Source organism: Hyperolius riggenbachi, chromosome 3, assembly GCF_040937935.1.
Source record: "Hyperolius riggenbachi isolate aHypRig1 chromosome 3, aHypRig1.pri, whole genome shotgun sequence".
NCBI classification, from domain to species: domain Eukaryota; kingdom Metazoa; phylum Chordata; class Amphibia; order Anura; family Hyperoliidae; genus Hyperolius; species Hyperolius riggenbachi.
In genome coordinates, this window is record NC_090648.1 from 127,211,910 (window position 1) to 127,233,432 (window position 21,523).

The 21,523-nt window shown below is 44.6% G+C and overlaps 1 protein-coding gene across 3 annotated transcripts in view; it reads right to left on the minus strand.

The window, feature by feature from the left end:
* The window catches only part of LOC137563001 (hexokinase-2), a 104,110-nt gene that overhangs the window by 58,543 nt on the left and 24,044 nt on the right, over positions 1-21,523 (minus strand). The window contains exon 1 of one of the 3 annotated variants that reach the window (XM_068274906.1): positions 18,931-19,169. The exons of 1 other annotated variant lie outside the window; for it this stretch is intronic. In XM_068274906.1, coding sequence (XP_068131007.1) covers positions 18,931-18,993 — 63 coding nt within the window. In that variant the 5' untranslated portion in view covers positions 18,994-19,169. Of the gene's footprint in view, positions 1-3,667; positions 3,756-18,930; positions 19,170-21,523 lie in introns of those variants that run through there. One more of the 3 variants, XM_068274907.1, reaches the window with a different exon arrangement.

Below are 21,523 nucleotides of genomic sequence, written 5' to 3' on the forward strand. Positions count from 1 at the left end.
TTTAAATATCCCATGGTTTTATTTTATATTTAAACATTTACTAAGTAAATTGAATGTTTTATTGTCTTTGCTCAGCGGCAGTCTATTAAGTGTTCCAGAGTTAAAGGGACTCCGAGCAGTGCAGAAACTATGGAAAGATGCATATCATTTTAAAGCTCTCTTTCTCCTCTTTCCAATGATATACAAACTGCCGCCCTACGCCTTTTAGTTTTCGCTATTTTCACGATTGAAATCGCGGGTGCGGCAATTTCAATCGCGAAAATAGCGAAAACTAAAAGGCGTAGGGCAGAGGTTTATATATCATTGGAAAGAGGAGAAAGAGAGCTTTAAAATGATATGCATCTTTCCATAGTTTCTGCACTGCTCGGAGTCCCTTTAAAATACATGAACTATTGACCTTGTCCTATCTCTTCTTGCCCTCAGAAGTTGTATTCTGCCTGGAAAACTTTCATGGTTGTGATTTTCTTTATCAGTGAGGTTTACTAGAAGGTACCAACAAGACAGAAGCTGTCACGTGCATGCCTGAAATGTAACTCTTTCAGGGAACAAAATAAAAATAGATAAACAGCCTGGTTCATGAAGGGAGTCTGAAGCGTTTGAAAAATAAAAAACAAATACTCACCTAAGGAGAAGGAAGGCTCTGGGTCCTAATGAGCCTTCCCATTCTCTTGGTCTTTGGGTTTCCCTGCAGGCTCCCTCGTTTGGTCATGGACTGCTCTTTTTCGGGTTGGGGAGACTTCTGCAGTGTTCGGAAGCACTGGGTCTTCCGAAGATGGGCCGCTCCATACTGTGCCACGCAAGCCCCCTCTCTCGCGCACTTGCGCGTGCGCAGTACAGAGCCGCCAGCCTTTGAAAGTCCAAGCACGTCCAAAGACTGCCAAAGTGTCCTGTGGTGGGATATTGAAATGGAGCCGCCTGCGGGGGAATTAGGAGACCAGCAGGAGAACGGGAAGTCTCTATAAGACCCAGAGCCTTCCCTCTCCTTAGGTGAGTATCTCTTATTATCTCTTATCTCTTTATTTTTAATAATGCTACAGATTAACTGTTGATGTTGTCTCGGGTATACTTTAAACCGAAAATAAAGTAATGTGCTTTCCCTGCTGTAATACACGTGGGGTTCAGTAGATGCCATGCTGTGTGTTTTCCAGCCTCCAGCCCAGACAGCTCACTACAAGGTGTGGCCTCTATCTCCTTTCTATAAGAACAAGGTGTGGCTTTTATCTCCTTTCTATATTATTCGGTGTCTGCACAAAAGTTACATGCATGGTAATCATATACACCGCATGTGCTTTTTCACAGAGAATGAATGCGGTTTTTACAAAAAAAAAAAAAAAAATGCAGTTGGCAAACTAAACTACGAATTTCCTCTCTGCTCTAAAAAATTAGCTACAGCATGATAACCTTTATGGAAAAAAAATCTTCATTACAGTTTTTGTAAATCCTAATAAAACCCTGAAGTTTCACTTTTTATGGGGGTACTGGAAGGGTTAAGCTTCAGTGTTTACTGTATGTCAGAGCTGCCTTGGCAGAGCTCTCCTGCAGTCTATTCACAGTTGCTGAAAAGAGCTAATTAGACACTTTGATGTAATCTTTGAAACGCAGAACACATTCTTCTGCGATTATATGTGGAATAAAGACTTTTCCGTGTGTGCTGTGCAAGAGTTTGGGTCTGCGCTCTATATACAAGCTAGGTATTCTACTCCCAAAACCACTAATTGTGATCGTTTCGGGTGACAGGTAGCGACGTGCCTGATGTCAGGTGATACTTGGCCCACCACCACTGTAGATCCTGCGGTGACATGAAGCAGAAAAGCTTGCCCTCCCTCAGCTCATCTGTACACTGATAGGTTACTGTCACCCAAAGTGACCCAAAAAGATTGTTTCAGAAGACATCTATCTAAAGTGTATAGATAGCTCCAGGTCACTGGTCAGTGCAGATAGCAGAACAATGTAGCTACATAGATAATAAGAGAGACAGAAGACAGACAGGGAGTCAGACAGAGACAGATACTGTACAGAGAGTGTCACTGCTGAATTCCATTATGAACTGTTTCTAAAGGCTAGTGACACAATTTATCCCAACCATTACTTTTCATCTATTGACATTTACGGCCGGTTCTCACAGGCTTCAGGCGGCTTTTCTGCAAGTGTACAGAAAATAATTTACAGCTTCCAACAGCTTTCTGCGTTTTTAACTCCTGCAGGGGGACACGGAGACGTGGCGAAAAGCAACCCTGGAAGCAGCATATTGCTTCCAGGGTTCAGCTGAAATGATGGGAACAATCGGGATCAGAACACAGCATTTGCGCAAACAACAGTAAATGGCGGTAAATGATGGTGCGGGCGCTGCTCAGTCACTTGAATACGCAGCACTTTAACGATGAGCACCTCAGCCAGCGATAAACATCCCACAATCGCCAGTGTGAATCAGCACTTAAACAATAAGGCACACTTGACTTTCCGTTTCCGCTCGCTTTTTCCGGCGTTCTGGTATGGACTGGGAAGTAGAGTGGGAGTTGCGCCTGCAACACGTGGGGTGATGGTGTACAGGGAGGGGATGGGCATGGTCAGCTCTGCTTTCGTAAGGAAAGACTAAGGGCTTGTCCACATTAGGGATGATTTGGGTTTTTTTTTTTTAGCGCTGGCGATTTTAAAAATCGCCTTAAAAGCGCTTCTGCAATGTTGCTCTATGTTAGTGTTCTCACATGAGCGATGAGCTTTCTATCCAATTGCAAATGCGGCTCCTGCACCATTTTCAGAGTATTTGTGATTCAACAGAAAGGATAGGAAAATCGCTAAGCGCTTGAAGGCGCTTTGAAAAGCGATTTCCAGAGCGCTTTTAATGAATAAATACATTGTATTTATTCATTTCCGGGGCAAAGAGTTCACTTCCTAACTGAAGTCAGGAAGTGAAAAGAAAACACGCTACACAAAAGCGCTTGCTTTTTCTAAGCGAAAATCGCTCTGAAAGAGCTTAGAAAAGCGCTTTCAAAATCACTCAATAAATCACTCAGCACTTGCGATAGCACTGGCGATTTATAATGTGAACAAGGCCTAATGCTGGGCATACACGGCGTTGAGGGGAGAATTGATGGCTCGATTGATAATATCCGTCGTGTCCGATCACTGCGGGGATCGATTCCACACTGGATCCTCGCGGGCGGACAATAGCAGCAAATCGAGCGGGAGATAAGAAGCGCCAGCGGGGACGAGCGCGAATCGGTCCGCGCGCACGAGCGGGGACGCGGCAGGGGTCAATCGGATCGACCCGTGTATGCCCAGCATAATTAACTGGTGTTTTCTCTCATCTTTTCTTTGACTATCTCACTGATTACTGGTAATGATTGCTGTTCTATCAGCAAAGCAGCAACTGGCATTTGCATGGAAAGACAGCACTGCAAAACCCAATCTAATAATAATAATTAAAAAAAGGGTTTACATGCAGTGCATCCAAAGTACATTGCAATTTATAAGTTCCACACATATGTCTAAATAACATTAGCCTGAGCTATGTATTTTAATACCCATTTTAGCTGGGTGGTTGCAGAAGGAGGCTTGAAGATTGTCTTTATATTCCTGCCTGAAGAACCACTTTCCAGTCAGGGATTATGAGAAATACATAATAATACACAGCAGTGTAGTATTCAGGATACAGCACCACACATACTTATAAGTCATTCAGTCTGCAGCAGCACGAGGGGTTATATGGGTAAATGAAGAGTTGCTATGGCGCTACCCTGCCAGTTCCTCTTCCTGTAGTATACGGAGACTGCATCACGTACTGGGCTGTGATATCTCTTCACTTTGACTCACAAAGATGTTTCACAATGATCTCAAGTGCCTGGAATTCACCCATCAGACTGAAAGTTCCTAAAATGAGTGTGTGAGATATCCTGATATGATGCAGTTTTAGCTCAAAATAACAGCTACAGCCCCAGTCCCCAGCAGCACAGAGATCAAATAAGGGTTTAAAGAACTGTGAATGCTTATCTACTACGTTGTCATTGTCTGTGTCCTCTTGTTACAATTGTACTTGCCTACATTTTGTGTATTAAATTATTATTACTACCAATGATCATGTTAGCACTTTAAAGCCGGCCTGAACTCAGAGCCTTCTCTCTGCTCTAAAAGATACGCAACAGCATAATAACCTTTAAAGAAAAACATTTCTTTGTTACAGATGGTACAAATCCTACAAAAAATCTGCAGTGTGTCTACCGTTGCCGTCTACGGACCTAGCAGCACCACTGCAGTCTATGGACCTAGTAGCACCACTGCAGTCTATGGACCTAGTAGCACCACTGCAGTCTATGGACCTAGTAGTACCACTGCAGTCTATGGACCTAGTAGCACCACTGCAGTCTATGGACCTAGTAGCACCACTGCAGTCTATGGACCTGGTAGCACCACTGCAGTCTATGGACCTGGTAGCACCACTGCAGTCTATGGACCTAGTAGCACCACTGCAGTCTATGGACCTAGTAGCACCACTGCAGTCTATGGACCTGGCAGCACCACTGCAGTCTATGGACCTGGTAGCACCACTGCAGTCTATGGACCTGGCAGCACCACTGCAGTCTATGGACCTAGCAGCACCACTGCAGTCTATGGACCTAGTAGCACCACTGCAGTCTATGGACCTAGTAGCACCACTGCAGTCTATGGACCTAGTAGCACCACTGCAGTCTATGGACCTAGTAGTACCACTGCAGTCTATGGACCTGGTAGCACCACTGCAGTCTATGGACCTAGTAGCACCACTGCAGTCTATGGACCTGGTAGCACCACTGCAGTCTATGGACCTAGTAGCACCACTGCAGTCTATGGATCTAGTAGTACCACTGCAGTCTATGGACCTAGTAGCACCACTGCAGTCTATGGACCTAGTAGCACCACTGCAGTCTATGGACCTAGTAGCACCACTGCAGTCTATGGACCTGGTAGCACCACTGCAGTCTATGGACCTGGTAGCACCACTGCAGTCCATGGACCTGGTAGCACCACTGCAGTCTATGGACCTGGTAGCACTACTGCAGTCTATGGATCTAGTAGCTAGTGATGTAGCGAAAATCACATTTTCGGTACGCAAATGCAAATTTTCCACGAAAGTATGCGAACAGGTGAACCACCATAAACTTCAATGGGCAGGTGAATTTTAAAACCTATAGGTACTGTTTCTGGCCACAAAAGTGATGGAAAAGTTGTTTAAAGGGGCCTAACACCTGGACTGTGGCATACCGGAGATGGATCCATGGCAAAAATCGCACCAAAAATTACGTAGTTTATGTAGACGTGTTTTAATCTCTAAAGGGCAGAAATCACATTACATTCCTAAATTTGTGGAATTAAACGTTTTAAAAGTCCAGTGTGCGTACACAGCGATAAGGTAGTGTAAGAGTTAGGACGGTTCACACTGACGAAACGCCGCATTAAATGCACCGCAAACAACCGCAAAGAGCTTTAGTGATAACGTTAGGTGAGCAAATCATTGTTTTTACTAGTTGACACCTCCAGGACATAAATGTTAGTCCTCTCTGTGGCAATCTTTAGCGGCCACCGTGCTTGTGCGCATGATCGCGGGACAGCAGGCGATCGCAGTTTTCCAGCCCCTACGGTCGGGCTGAGGTGGTTCAATGACAGTTAAGTGACCAAAAAAACACTGATTCTGCACTGAGGTCTTATACAGTGGGCAGTAGTGAATACTAGATGCCAGTAGTGGTGGTAAAGGATTATTGGGTTATGGTCGGTGCACTACTAGGAGCAGCAAACCTGACTCAAACAGCTAACGTGCACTGGAAACACAAAACTGCAATATAACAATAGCAAGGAAATGAAAAACACCCTTTAGAAGGACAATTGAGTTATGGTCAGTGCACTACTAGTATCAGCAGACCTGTCTCCAACAGCTAACGTGTGTACTGTACATAACAATAGCAAGAAAAAGAAAAACAGTGAACTAACGTAGCACTAAGCACTGACTGCACCTGTCTGAGACAGCTAAAGTGCACTGTGTGGACACACTGAACAGCAATATCAAAACTACAAAACACAGCCCTTGGAAGGGCTCTTGGGGTTATGTAGATGGCGAACTGGTGCTGTAGCAGCAAGAAACTCCACTGGGGACACAGAACACAGACCTAACTAACGTTTTCCCTAATAGCAACAGCTCACTTCCTGCACTCCTTCACAGCAGCCACAGGCAGAGTGTAAAATGGCTGGCATTTTTATCGGGGGGTTCAGGAGGGAGTGCTAGCTGATTGGCTGCCATGTGTCTGCTGACTCTGAGGTGACGGGTCAAAATTTGGCTCCATGATGGTGTATAGGGGGGCGGGTCGAACACACCATGTATTCGCCTGCCAACGCAAACACTCGTTGTTCGCCATGAACTGTCCGCCGGAAAATGTCCAGACCTTATAGCACCACTGCAGTCTATGGACCTAGTAGTACCACTGCAGTCTATGGACCTAGTAGCACTACTGTAGTCTATGGACGTAGTAGTACCACTGCAGTCTATGGACCTAGTAGTACCACTGCAGTCTATGGACCTAGTAGTACCACTGCAGTCTATGGACCTAGTAGTACCACTGCAGTCTATGGACCTAGTAGTACCACTGCAGTCTATGGACCTAGTAGCACCACTGCAGTCTATGGAGTGGACCTAGTAGCACCACTGCAGTCTATGGTGCTAGTAGCACCAATGTCGTCTATGGACCTAGTAGCAACATTGCAGTCTATGGACCTAGTAGCACCACTGCAGACCTAGAAGCACCACTGCAGTCTATGGACCTAGTAGCACCACTGCAGTCTATGGACCTAGTAGCACCACTGCAGTCCATGGACCTAGTAGCACCACTGCAGTCTATGGACCTAGTAGCACCACTGCAGTCTATGGACCTAGTAGCACCACTGCAGTCTATGGACCTAGTAGCACCACTGCAGTGTGGTGCAACAAAAAAAGGTTCTGCCTGGTGCCCCAGAGCGAAGCCTTCAGTTATTCTGAAATGGACCACACCATCTAGCAATGTAACCAGGAAAGTATTTGGGGGGCAGCCTGCTTTGGATGCAGCTCTGGGCAACATATATAGTGTTGGCGTGGGTGCAACACCATTAGGATGTAAGCCTCAGTGAAGGTTTAGTGATGTGAATGATGAGTTTAATGTAGGGCTGGAAAGTGCTGCAGAAAATATCTCAGTACTAAACTGATGCAGAAAAGCATAATAATAATAATAATAATACACCTAATAAAAAGCATAAAAAAAACCCCTGCAATGAATTATTTACTGATGCAAGAAAACTAACAAATGACCTGAGCGGCAGGAAAGAGGCTGAGAGGGGCCCCATGGATGCTGCACATGTGTTTTACATTTATTCTCAGAAGGCGGCAAGCATCAGCCAAGAGATGTGGATGTACAATGCTAGATGAGGAGGCAGGAATATTTAATCTGTCAGCCAATCCGAGGCTGTGCTGGACTCCTCCACACTATGCTGACTACATCATTAAGAGCTCCTTACATCAGCCTCACACTGCAGAAGAATAAAGCAGTTCAGTCTGGTCTTAGTGCCATAACATAATACTGGCCATCCTTAACCGGTTCTTTCTAGTTATGAGAATTCTGAGGTTACTTTTATGCCGTAGTTCTGTTCAGCAGCTTGTGCTCACAATGCCCTCTACTGATGATTATTTGCTTTGTTAAATTCATTTCTTGACATAACAGCTCAGTTTAATGGAATGTATTAAATTATGTTGCCAGTGTGGAATGATACTGCTAATATACAGTATACCTTGTCCAAAAAGGAGTATGAGCACTAAGCATTGTATAAAAAAATCTGGATCTTTACCGATTTCCGTCTGGACCCCAGGTGCACTACTCACCACTCATGTGCTGCATGTTGTTACTCCTCCCCCCTCCATAGCAGCAAATGCAGCGCTAGCTTATGGGCAAGTGACATGTCTGTACAGCACTTGATCCCAAACTGCTGTCCAAGGGCATGAATCCCGATCCCTGCGTGCACCAGTCCCCATATCTGTGTGTACTAAGCTTAAAGGGCACCTGAAGTGAGAGGGATATGGAAGCTGTCATATTTATTTCCTTTTAAGGAATGCAAATTGCCTGGCTGACCTGCTGATCCTCTGCCTCTAATACGTTTAGCCAAAGACTCTGAACAAGCATGTTCAACAAGATATTTTACTGGGTAAGCCACATGATAGTTTCATGTGTGTAATTCAGACACTACTGTAGCCAAAGAGATCAGCAGGGGCTGAAAAGGAAATAACTAAGGCAGCCTCCAAGAGGGGTGACTGTAGGATTTTTCATTACCTGGGGCTTCTTTCAGCCTCCTGTAGTCTGTCAGCTCTCTCTGTGTTCCGATCTGTTGAGCTGCTGCAGCCACATTAAAGTCCACATCCCAGGGGATAGTGCGCATGCGCTGTTCTAGCATGCCCGCCTCCTGATCATGCTCCAGTGGACAGGAGCCTTCTACACATACGCATTTACAAGTCTCTATGAACTGCGTATGCGCAGAATGTTCCCAGCTTCAGGAGCGAGATCAAGGAAGTGTGCGGCTGATGCAGTAGCCTGCGACTCAGTTAGATCGCGGAATTTAATCTGGCTGACAGCAGTTTAGCAGATCGGACCTGGAGGACACCTGAGGGAGCTGACAGACTACAGGGGGCAGGTGAGTAAAAATCCTCTTCCCCCATCTCAGGTACACTTTAATTAGGTAGATCCCCAGGCTCTGGTTTGCGGGTCACAATCATGTGTTACTTCTGGTTCTTCTGTTGGCTAAAGCAGGAAGTGGTCACAGAAAATAAGGGCCTTACAAATCTATTACCTGACCAAAGTGATCACATGTTTCTCCATCTGCTGTACATGAGCATCTCTAGCCTTTAGTCAATGCAAATTTGACTGCCTTCTTTGAAATAGCAATCACTTTGTTTGCACAGTTGCAGTGAGTCACCAGTGAGTCAAAGTCAGTTCCCGGCAAGGAAATTCCGCTTCCGAGGAACAAAGTGCATGATGTCTGGGGAAAGGAGATGTCCCACCATTCATACATTAGCAGGAGTAATGGTGGAATGTTTACAGTAGGAATTGCTTAACTGCCTATTTAAAGCACACACTCTACTAGTCCGGAATACAAGACTGGAACTTACCATGAAGTAATAGACCTGTCCCATTCTAATCACAGCAACCCATCAGCCAAACATTTTATGCTATAGGTACATTCATTCCTCCAGTCACTCTTCATGGCAGGGATTTCAGAGGAAGAGGGCTGGGAAAGCCAACTCTGATCTCCATAACTAAACTCTCCATCTCTTTGCTGAGCAGTGTTTCCTGACCAGTGTTCCCCGACGTGTTTTTACGCAAAATATTCTGGTTCTACCCATTTGGATGTGACCAGTACTGGACTCATGAGTTACCTTGGGTATCTTCCAATACAAATGTGCATTTAAAACAGTACTTTCTAGGGTTTCTGTCCATCTCTCACCAGGGCTGTGGATTTGGTACAAAAATCATCCAACTCTGACTCTACAGTTTATGAAACCACCGACTCCGACTCCAGGTACCCAAAATGGCTCCGACTCCACAGCCCTGGCTTACACTAAAAGGACCTCTTACCCAGTTCATCATAATGGAGCTTATGAATGAGTCTCGGTCATTATTTGGCGTCTGGACACAGTGTCACTGCAGCATCCCAACTTCCTGTAGTCACTCCTGAAAGGGGAAATAGTACTCGCACCCTCTCTCTTCATTGCCAATAGGAGAATGATTATTTGTTCCACCCACTGAGGCCTTGTTCACAACTAGGGCGTTTCCGCTATTTTTTCAGCGCCGTCGATTTTCAAAATAGCCCTAAAAGCGCTTGTGCAATGATTCCTTATGGGACTGTTCACATCTGAGCTTTTCGTCTGCTTTCCACTGACCCAAGCGCTGCCTGTACCATTTTTGGGGCTATTGTGCTATAATAGAAGGTATAGGAAAAGCGCAAAACGCTCACAAAATCGCTTTGTGCAGCGACTGCGTTTGTGCTTTCATGAATAAATACATTGTATGTATTCATTTCCGGATGAATCGCTTAGAAAAGCGATTTACAAAAAAATCATAGCGCGCAGGGAAACGCCAGGAGGCACTTAAAGTCACACTAAAAATCGCAAAAGCGCAGCCATCAGCGATTTTGATTTTAGATGTGAACAAAGCATGACTGACTGACAGGTGATGTGGCTTCATGGGAGGCATAATGGAGGGCACGGTACTGTGGGAGCAGCATGGGGGCTCCTGTGATGTGGCACAGGGGGTTGTGGGAGCGGGAAGAGCCTACACTGATTGGAGAAGTGGTGCCGTGTGGTTATGAGGAAAATGGCTCTCCAGTCTCACAGTGATATGACACTGAAATCGAGGAACCCTAAGATGAATATGGATGGGGTACAGTGCTTATAAATCCTGGAAATGGGCTTTGACTGGAACTAAGATTATGACGGGCACTGCTTCACTTGCTCACGTTTTCTCCGCGCTTGTCATAACAAAGCAGCCCCAGCAGGCATTACAGGGTCACTTCAAGGTCAGTCAAGGTTGAGTGCATGCCAATGGGATAAATCAGTGATACACTCCAGTCACATGCCAGTTTTCTCTTTTTTTTTCTTCTCACTATTGAAAAGTCAAAACCAAATGATACAGTTGTCCCTAGTACAGAAGTTAGTGATAAATCTCTAAATGCTGCTTCTGTCCTAGTGACATTTGCAATAGGTGGACTCTTTTCTTCTCTTCTGCACCAAAAATAAAAAGCATAAAATATACAGTTGAGTTCCCCTTTAAAGTGAACCTAAGGAGAGAGGTATGTGGAGGCTGCCATATATATTTTAAGCAATATTAATTGTCTGGCTATCATGCTGATCCGTTGCCTCTAATACTTTTAGCCGTGGACCCTAAACAAGCATGCAGCATATCAGGTGTTTCTGACATTATTGTCAGATCTCACAAGATTATTTTTTATTCTGACACTACTGGAGCCAAATAGATCAGCAGGGCAGCCAGGAATCGGGTAATGTTTAAACGGAAACAAATATGGCAGCCTCCATATCACTCTCACCTCGGGTTCACTTTAAGTGAGTTTACATTGATGAGGATGTCTGAAGGTTCTCTGACAGATAAGAAGCTAGCTGTTTGTTAATGCTTTGCCTGTAAATCCTTCACCTATCAGCTATGTTTTAAACTGCAAGGAAACTACAACTCCCAGCATGTCTCTGGATGTGGAAGCACACCATTACGTATATTTGGATAACCTCCCAATGACAAACCTTCATCCTTACCATAATTTCTTCCCCTCATGCATTGGACAGTCTGTGCGACTCCTCCAATCATTCCACATGCCTCTAATGTGCTCATACATCATTCTGCTTCTATAGGCTTTCTTATCCTTGAAGGTCATCATTCAGCGTTGAAGGTCAAACAGCATTCTCATCCCTGACATACCATCCTGTGAAAATCCACCTAGACACCATCCTAGCAACCTTCTCTATCAGCCTTGAACACACGGCCATTCCATAAACAGAATCAATGCATGGCAACCAATCATTAAAACAGCAGAGAACCATTATCGCAGACCTTGGAGGTTGTGGATGTCTGCACTGTGCAAATACAGATGCAGTTAAAAGCTCTACACTCGTTCCTAACACATACCTAAACACTCGAGGCTAGGCCTGAACCATTTTAGGAAAATACTGAATTGAGCGATTTTTGTCCGAAACTGCGATTTTTGCTGGACTCGTGAGGAAGGTATGTCCAATACTGCAGGCCACATGCTCCAGGACTTGGGGGAAGTTTGAAGCCACTTCTTCAAACTTCCTCCATGCGGAAATTATGACATGGCAGAAATCGCTGCTTTGACGATTCTGAAATTGTGATCTTGGTGATCGCGATTTCAGTTTAAATTTGATTTATGGTTCAGGCGTACTCGAAGCATAGCACATAACTACAGAGAGGAAGTAAAATATGAAAGCATGTTACTTCCTATTGCCTGCTGCCCTTTCTCTTCCCAAATAAAGAAAGTAATAGGGTATTGTACTAAATAAAGAAAAATGTCCTGTGATCTGTGCAGCTCTACAAGGTGGCCTCATGTATTCTCTTCTGATACTTTCTTCTTTTGGCCCTGGACTAGCCTCTTCCAAATATAACAAATGTATGAGTTTAGGTTAAAGTGGCCCTATATGATGATAAAGCACATCACCAAAGGTCACTTCAGTGACGGCCACTTGACAAAGGAATTTTTGTTCCACAAGAAAAAGATGCAAATTAGTATTGCTGCTATGTCAGGAAGAAGTCCTTAGTGTCAGGATGAAGTCTCTGACCTCTGACCCGTCAAGCATCCCATTTCAATGTGACAGATTGAATTGCTGACCAATAGGAAACCTTGTCAGTGGAGCTAGCTTTCTTTTTAGCTGTGCTTTCCCTTAATTCTGTTTCAAGATTTGGAACTACTGTACTTTTCACTGTATGTAACGGCTGAATATGTAGATTGATCTATTTTTTTTATTAAGATTGGCTTCTGGCTTGCTTTAAAATTAGTCACAAATGAGTAAAAGTATCCATACATCTAACGTGATGAGCAGATTCCACCAAGAGGCAAATCTCTCTCTAATCGAATCTGATTATAGAGAGATCTCTCGGCTGCCCATACATCGCAGGCCGATTCCCGATCACTTTCATGCTGAAATCAATCTGGAACCGGCCTTGTGACGCCACATTCGCTGTCCCCCCTAATGCCCAATGTGTCCCCCCCCACAGTGTAGTATACTGTACATTACCTGTCCACAGCTGGCTCCAGGCTCCGTCCATACACGCACATAGTTGCCGGAGTAACATGGGCATGTGTGTGACAACACAACACACGCGCCCGCATGTATGCTGGCAACCATGATATTCACTATTTACATCAAGTGCGTTTTCTACCGTAATACACGGTGAGAGTTTATAGCCCAATCACAAATGCAGCATGCAACATTTTTGTGATCAGCCAAAAACTAAGTTAATAATAAAAACACTTAAAATCACAGAATGGCCCCCGGGCCCATTAATCCTATAGTCATCTTTATTACAATGTAAGGCGTCCATGTGCCGATTCAAAAACGCAACTGGAAACCGGGACAGTGTAAAAGGGCCCTTAAAGTGTCCATACACTTTTAGATGGCCACTAGATTGAACCATCAGTTAGATCCCTCTTTAATTGAAATGTGATCAGAGAGGGATCTATAACTGCCACACACTGTACATCTGAATTGTGAATTTCAATAGATTTCAGCAGGAAATGTATTGAAAATCTGTGGAGGCCCCACCACCTGCCAGGCCCCACATGTCTCCCCATCTATGTTCTCCCCTGGGCCGTGCAGAGCGGATCAGTGAATAATGGCGCACAGCGCCTATGCATAAAAATGGCGTCGCATTAAAAAGATACGCTTATTGTTATTTATCGTTAGTACTGCATAATAATGGCACACGGGGAAAAAAGAAGAAAAACGGCACACACTAATGTTATTTATCAATAGTAGCACACACTAACGTTATTTATCAATAGTGCCGTTCATTTACCGAACAGCAGACGTTATTGCCCACAGTAACCTTATTTATCAATAGCGCCCTACAAAAGCCAAACTGCAGACGTTATTTAACTGCAAAACGGTGAATGGAGGGTTCTGTGTGTTAATGCTAAATAACGATAAGGCTTTAACACTAAATAACAATAAGGCTTTAACGTTAAATAACAATAAGGCTTTAACGTTAAATAACAATAAGGCTTTAACGTTAAATAGCGATAAGCGGCAAATGGATTAGCGGCAACACCATGCGCCATTATTCGCAGGCACCATTTTCAGATGGATGCCGTGCAGAGTGTTGGCAGCGGAGTGTTCGCTCATCTATCCGCTGGTGCGCTCCTCCTGTGACCTCTCTCAATCGTCACCAGATGCCTGTACCCCGTGACAAGGTAGCATGTTTGTTACGTGACCACGTACATGCTATTGTGTTAGGAGACACAAGCCCCCCGGTGGAGATGGAGAGGCGACACAGGAGGTCCGCACCAGCTGACAGGTGAGTGTGAGCTCTCCTGCAACACTTTCCATAGGTCCGGAGAGCACATTTTAGATGAATGGGAGACTTGGGGGAGGGGGGGAGTCCTTCGGTTATTCCACAATCTACCGCCACTACTGCCCCTCACTTGTCTACCCCTTTTCGAGTGAGATCTTTCCAGCCTGCATGACAGATTACAATCGGGCAAAGACTTTACATCGATCTCGCAGGGCTGTGGAGACAGAGCGATTTTGGGTACCTGGAGTCGGAGTCGGTGGTTTCAATAAACTGAGGAGTCAGAGTCTGATGATTTTTTTACCAAATCCATAGCCTTTGTAAAAATTACACTAAGGAGTTGGAGTCAGAGCAATTTTGGGTACCTGAAGTCTGAGTCGGAGGTTTCATAAACTGAGGAGTAGGATGATTATTACACCGACACCACAGCCCTGCGATCTCAGGCAGATTTGATCACAATGATCAAATCTGCTGGGAAAATCAAGCAAATGTATGGGCACCTTTGAAAGAAAAGCTCATGAAATTGTACACAGCTAGCAAATAGACGAATTAAAATCCACAGGGAGTACACTTGATTGGAATGATTCCTATTTAATTAGCCATCTTAATGCTGAGGGAAAGTGACACCAATCTATGAGGGACTGGGGAGGAGGAAAGTCATTTCTGGAGCACTGGAAAGACTGAGGACCCTCCCAGACAGAAGCTTTGTTGAGGCCAGAACACAGCATTTGCACAACCACAAAAATATTTGATATTACGGTAATTTTATTTCTGAAATATGCTCCACTCATGCTCTTCTCTTATAAAGTGCTGGGAGGAGGGAAGACGAAAAAGACCAAGTTTGTTAACTGCGCATTCACTCTATACATTGAGTGGAAGAATAAAAATTAAATTGTGCTGATCTGGCAGATAGGTAGAGTATGCTTGTATCAGGCTCACAGGAGAAACATCAAAGCCAGCCTAGAGCCTCACTTGGCCCATCATGCACTGTCTGGGGACTACTGCCTGCTATATATAACATGCTACACTGAGGACAATGGAAAAGATTGGTAGTGAAGCTGTGATCCCTTAAAGGACAACTGAAGTGAGAGGCATATGGTAGCTGCCATATTAATTTCCTTTTATGCAATACCAGTTACCTGGCTGTCCTGTTGATCCTCTGCCTCTAATACTTTCATCCATAGCCCCTGAACAAGCATGCAGATCAGGTGTTTCTGACATTATTTATTGTCAGATCTGACAAATTTAGCAGCATGCTTGTTTCTGGTATTATTCAGACACTATTGCAGCCAGATATATCAGCAGGGCTGCCAGGGAACTGGTATTGTTTAAAAGGAAATAAATAGGTCATCCTCCACATTCTTCTTACTACAGTTGTCCTTTAAAACATCAATAGAAATTTCCCTTCACACGATTGGCTGTTGAAACTGATCTCAGCTTCAACTCAATGCTCTCCACTGCAGTCATTCATCAGTAAATCACACCCATACACTGGCCTAAACAGTTCTCTGACTAAGGTTAGCCATAGACTGGTCAATGTGGCCAAACAATGGATCCATCTCAGATTATAATCTAATCTGAGAGGGATCTATCTGATCAAATCGCTCCACACACTGGCGCGTAGATGATGTAATGTGGTGCATACGTGATGTCAGGTGGCGGGTGGGGGAGTGGCGTGAAAAATAGAATCGTCCGCTGCTGGGGTGAGTAGATCTGCCGGACAAATTTCCTTGCACATCGCTGGTTGGGGGCCACTTTAGATACACCTGATTATCGGCTGAGGTGGTTGTTGTCGGCCGCTTCAGCTGACTGGAGTCAGTGCTGTAGGGTGCCCATTAGCCTTGTGGCTTCTTTAGTTACCCGGTGCTTCCTCCAGCCGCATAAGCATGGATGCGTCCCTCGCTGTCCTCCCACAGTCCACACGGAATCCTCCGTTCAGCCACAACCAACCCCCGATACTCGGCTCAGTCAGGCTAAGTCTGACTGAGTGACGTCAGCCGGGTTTTTCTGTGCGTGCACAGAAGATCCGTGCATTGCAGAAGCCCCCCCCCCCCCCCCCCGCTGACGTCACTGAGCCATACACCAGAGAAGATTGCGGCTTAACGGAGGCACTCGGGAGGACGGCGAGGGACACATTCGTGCTTATGGGGCTGGAGGAAGCCTCGGGTAAGTAAAAAAATGGCCACTTGACTCATCTTTCAGTTTCTTTAAGGTGCAACATTTTCCTCAGATGTGTTCTTTCGATACGATTTTTACGTTTAACTGTACCGAAAACCATGCAGCATGTGGAGAAAATCCACATAACACGATTTTACGGTCAATTGGAATAAAACATTTTGTCGCTCATAATGTTGGACTTTGTGATCGTATCTGAAGAGAGAAAGTGCCATAATCATACGGTATATATGAATAATCGATAATTAGCTTCCAATCACTTTTGATCCCACAAATCTTAACCAATGATCACATCTGATGAAAATATTGTACCATTAAAGGGCACCTTAATAGAAAAATCAACCGATTTATGGCCAACTTCAGAAGCCACGCTGGTCTTTAGCTCCAGAAGCATATTTAGTGACCATGGCAAAGATCCCAAGCATGAGCTGAGGGAGAAAATATTTCAACAGAAACTTCCTGTTTCAAATGGAATTTCTATTTTCCGTTCCATTGTGAAGATAGGTTATCGATGATGAAAGCAGACATGTGACTCGATTCCGGGCTGCAGCCCACTGGGGGAGTCCCAGGCGGAGTGCAAAACGCTACGATACTGCAAGTCGCTGTGGCTATACCTCATAGCACAGAATTCATTCATATATCAGAGGTCACAACCACTGAATTCACACGATGTAAGCCAGCTCAGCGATGTTCCCCTCATCCCTTATAAATGTGTTCTCACACAGTGCAGCAGATAGCCATGGATGCAATGCCCTCTGGTAAGAGATACAGAGGGGTCCTTATAAAGTCAATATCAAAGGGATGAGTACATGATTTCTGTCACGCACAGAGAGCAGAGAAATGTGCTGGCAACAGACAGCTCGTCTTCTTAGGAAACTCAGTTACTGGAAGTTCAGTCTCAGTGATCAAATGACACATCTGGATTTTACCATTCAGTGACATCCTACCCACTAGAAGCTCTGAGGATGAAGGCACATCCCTTACTGTAACAAGACTGCATGGAGGCAAGGTGTCTGAGGAGGGGGTGTGACATGTATACCAATAATCCCAATCATTTCTATGCTGCCCATATAAGACATACAATATAAATGTAATGCTGGATCCACACCATACTAGAGATGGGAAGTTCGGATCTTTTCAATGATCCGGATGATTCGAATCGGATCATTGAAAAGATCCGGATCTTTGATCCGAATCTCGGATCATTTTACTACCGAAGCATTCGGGGGTAAAATGAATAGCAGGACAGGTCTTTCCCTGCTGTGGACAGGAGAAGGGGAGGGGGGTGGACACACAGAAGGGGAGAAGATGGACAGAGGGCAGGGAGTGGACAGAGAAGGGAGGAGGGACGAGCAGGAAGCAGAAATGTTTGTTTGCACACAATACCCACATGCTGCTATCATATGCTTTACATGTATTTCACCTATATGCTCATCTGTGTACTCTGAATGCAAACGTCGCACAGTGAAAGAAAGCATTCCAACAAGTGAAGTGCAGCTGTTTAGAGCGAGTGCAGGAGGATCATATTGCCCAGCAATCACAGTGCCTGCAAAGTTACTGAGCTGTGCTGAGCTGAGCCAAAAGCTTCCAATGTGTTCACTGTGCACAACTCCGGAACAGACAGCCTATAATGAGCAGCACATTATAGCCAGTATGTGTGCTCTACATATATCTGGCAGTGGCACCGATGTCCCCTCTCTCTCATCTACCTGTCTCCCTGCAAGGCTGGCTCCCCTCCAACAGAGCGATCCATCTCAGCTCTGCTTCCAGGACACCCCTGCCCGCTGAGAGGGGGCGTGTCGCTCCTGGCCCCGCCCCTTTTGTGATCCGAATCACTCATTTTGATGATTCGGATGATTCGACTCACAAAATACATTTGGATCAAAGATCCGAATCGTTCATGATCCGGACAACACTACACCATACAGTTTTTGGCAGATTTACCTGCCAGAACTATTATTTCCAGCATATCCGATCTGAGAATCGATCGATTTTTTTGAGCGATTTATGTAGAAACTAACAGAAAAAGGTCAGAAAAGCGATCGATTCTCAGATAAGACACGCTGGAAATAATCGATCTGGCAGGTAAATCTGCCAAAATATTGTATGTTGTGGATCCAACAAACAAACAAACACAGAACATTTATATCGCGCTTTTCTCCTGGCGGACTCAAAGCGCCAATCCAGCATTAGACATCTAAGCTAGCTATACACTGACTGTACAGTTTTTCTAGCCATACATTATACAATGGATGGTAATTATGATCAATATTATGATCAAAAGGGTTTGATCGATCGTAAATTAAGTGGATTTAAGTATTTATGATCGATTTTATGGTCAAAATACAGAAAGGCAATGTTGGGTTTTGGTCAGTTGATCATAATATCGATTGTAATTACAATCGACCGAGCAAAACCCAACATTGCGGTTCAGTATTTTGACCGTAAAATCGATCATAATTACGATTGTAAATACACATCACATCCACATCAATTTTCGATCAATCGGACACTTGGCAGATCAAACGTTTAATCTGGCAAAAAAAAACTATGGTTTCAGTACAGTAGTAAACTATAAGGATTAATATATATATATATATATATATATATATATATATATATATATATATATACATATATATACATACACACACACACATATTATTTTTTATTGTAATCTTACCTTCTGTACTTGGTCATGGTTGAGTTCTGTGAAGAAATATGCAAGCAGGTGAGAAGCTATCATGTCTCTGTCTCTGTGATGGAAAAGATCTCCTGTAATGAAATTAGAGGTATATACGGTATGTCCTCCCCGCGCCTCTGCTCCCTATGTATGCCCGGCTTCCCCCTTCACTAATGCTCTCTATCACAATGTGGTCCATTCAGGGATGCCTCTCTGCCAAGCCCCCGGTGACGTCACGGCGCCTTAACCAATTCGCGGCTGGCGGACAAACCATCCCTGTTACACGTCTCTTGCTGTGAGTCACCCTCTCGCCATGCATATATGATGTATGAGGCGTGATGGGGGGCATAGGGGGCGCGGGAAGTGATACGACGCATGCGGAAACTCCAATGTTTCGGGAACTTTTATATTCTTAACTTTTTCACTTTAGGCAACGTGTAAGAATGAGGCAATCTGAGCGGATTGGCTGCTAGAAAATCACACTTTATTATACATTCTAATGCTGATTCTAACAATATGAACACATTCAAAGTTGTTTTCATTCCTCTACAAAGTAGAATGATATGATTCATAGCACAGCTGGGGTTCCCCATAGAGTACGTGGTCTGGACTGTGTAGTACCGGCGAAACGTGCGCTAATCCAGACGGGTTAAAATGTGCAGTAACCGGCAAAGGATGCTATTGGCTCAGAAATGGGTGTGTGACAGGCAAGCCGCAAATGGCCAATCAAAGAGCTTCTGGGCGTGTCCTGTATCCCCTGGTGGTCCGGTCTCGGCAAGCGGGCTGGAGCCTCTTTCTAATCCGGGTTGGGTGGAAGATGCTGGCAGTGTGACATGTGCGACACACCCACCTCACGCAATGCAATGGCCCTGTGTGTGACAAGGAGAGGGAGAGGCTCATTCTACAGAGCAGTGTCATTATTTCTGGAGGTTATTTCACTAGTATTGCAGGTGGCCAGAGGAAGAGACTCAATATACAGAGCAGTTCCTGGAGGCTATTGCACTAGAATTACAATACACTGGCCCAAAGATTCAACCATTACATCCCTCTTTGTTCGTAATGTGATACCCTGTGACCTGCTGGCATGCACGTTATGTGCACGCTGTGTATGTTTTGGTATTTTTTCACTTTACAACCCCTTTTAATAGTTTCACATTTGGGTGTTGCATTGGGCTTGATTCACAAAGCGGTGCTAACCTACTTAGCACGCCTAAAGACTTTTGGGCGTGATAACCATTGCACTAAGTAGGTTAGCACCGTTTTGGGGAATACATTTTGCGCACGCAAAGTCCGGTGCGTGCGGAAAGTCGCATAGGGTTTAATGGGCGCACGCTGCGCGATTGCGCACGCAAAACTTTGCGCATGGGACTTTGCGCGCAAGTTTATTTTATCACGCCTAAACTGGCTTTTTTCACCAGCGTGCTACCTGTTAGCACGCTTTAGTGAATCAAGCCCATTGTGTTATAATGTTTATATAACACAATCACAGACAACATTTACAGTGGCATGCCATGTATTACAGGCAAAGAACCAACTGACCAGTGTGTGCCTTGATTCAATCTGCTTCACAAGGTCGGCAGCGATTGGAGATGTCGGAGTATAGTGTGGGGGGCGTCTCAAACCTGTGCGATTGTTAGGACAAAACGTTACTTATCTCCGTACACCTCTTCCCAACCAACGCTGGATGCTGAGACCCCCTGGAAGTTGACAATTGACATCCGCGCTCCCGCAAGTAGAGTAGTAGCGCTGCTTTTTCCATGCTACTGTACAGGTGCGAGACACCACGGACAGGAGCACGGAGGTGCGCACCACTCAACAAAGGCTTTGTCAAGCAGGTTTTGGGGGTCCCAGCTCTGGATCACATGGCCCACTAAATTTATGAACCGCCCTTAGGGGAGGTTCATTTTATATTTTTTTCTAAAAGAATTTGTTCAAATCTCTTTAAAGCGACTGAACACAACAAAAAAAATCCATACTAAACTACCTATTGGTAGCCATACATGATACAATAAAAAAATTTCGATTTTCCAGTTTTTTTGATGAAAATGATCGAATCAAATGAAAGTTTAAAAGAAACTTTTATTCGATTAAGAAAAAAGAATCCATTATCCCGTTTTTCCAATAAAAATCTAATCGGACATGTTGGAAAAATCTTTATATTCGATCTAACGGAATAATCGAACAAAATTATCTAATAAAAAAAAAATGAAAAAATTGTACCATTTATGATCATCATACAAGGCTTCCTCCAGCACAACCCCCCCCCCCCCCTTCCCCCCAAGTCCATGGGGTCACGTGGTGTCTTCTGGGCTCCCTCCAGTTCCCTGCTGGTGGTTGTGCAACTTGTCCGGGAATCATGCGCATGTGCGGCCCATCCGCACGCCCATCGCCATGAGCGTTCGGTGTATGTGTGGTTTTCGAAAGAATGAACCATGCATGTACAGCCAGCCACTGCTCATTCCTTGTGTGAGAATATTCCACTACAAGAGTACTCTGCACTATGCAAAGTCCTGATCAGATACATTCAGAGGGGGATCTATAGCCTGCCTATACACTGCACACCAATTTCCAATAGATTTCAGCATTGGAGACT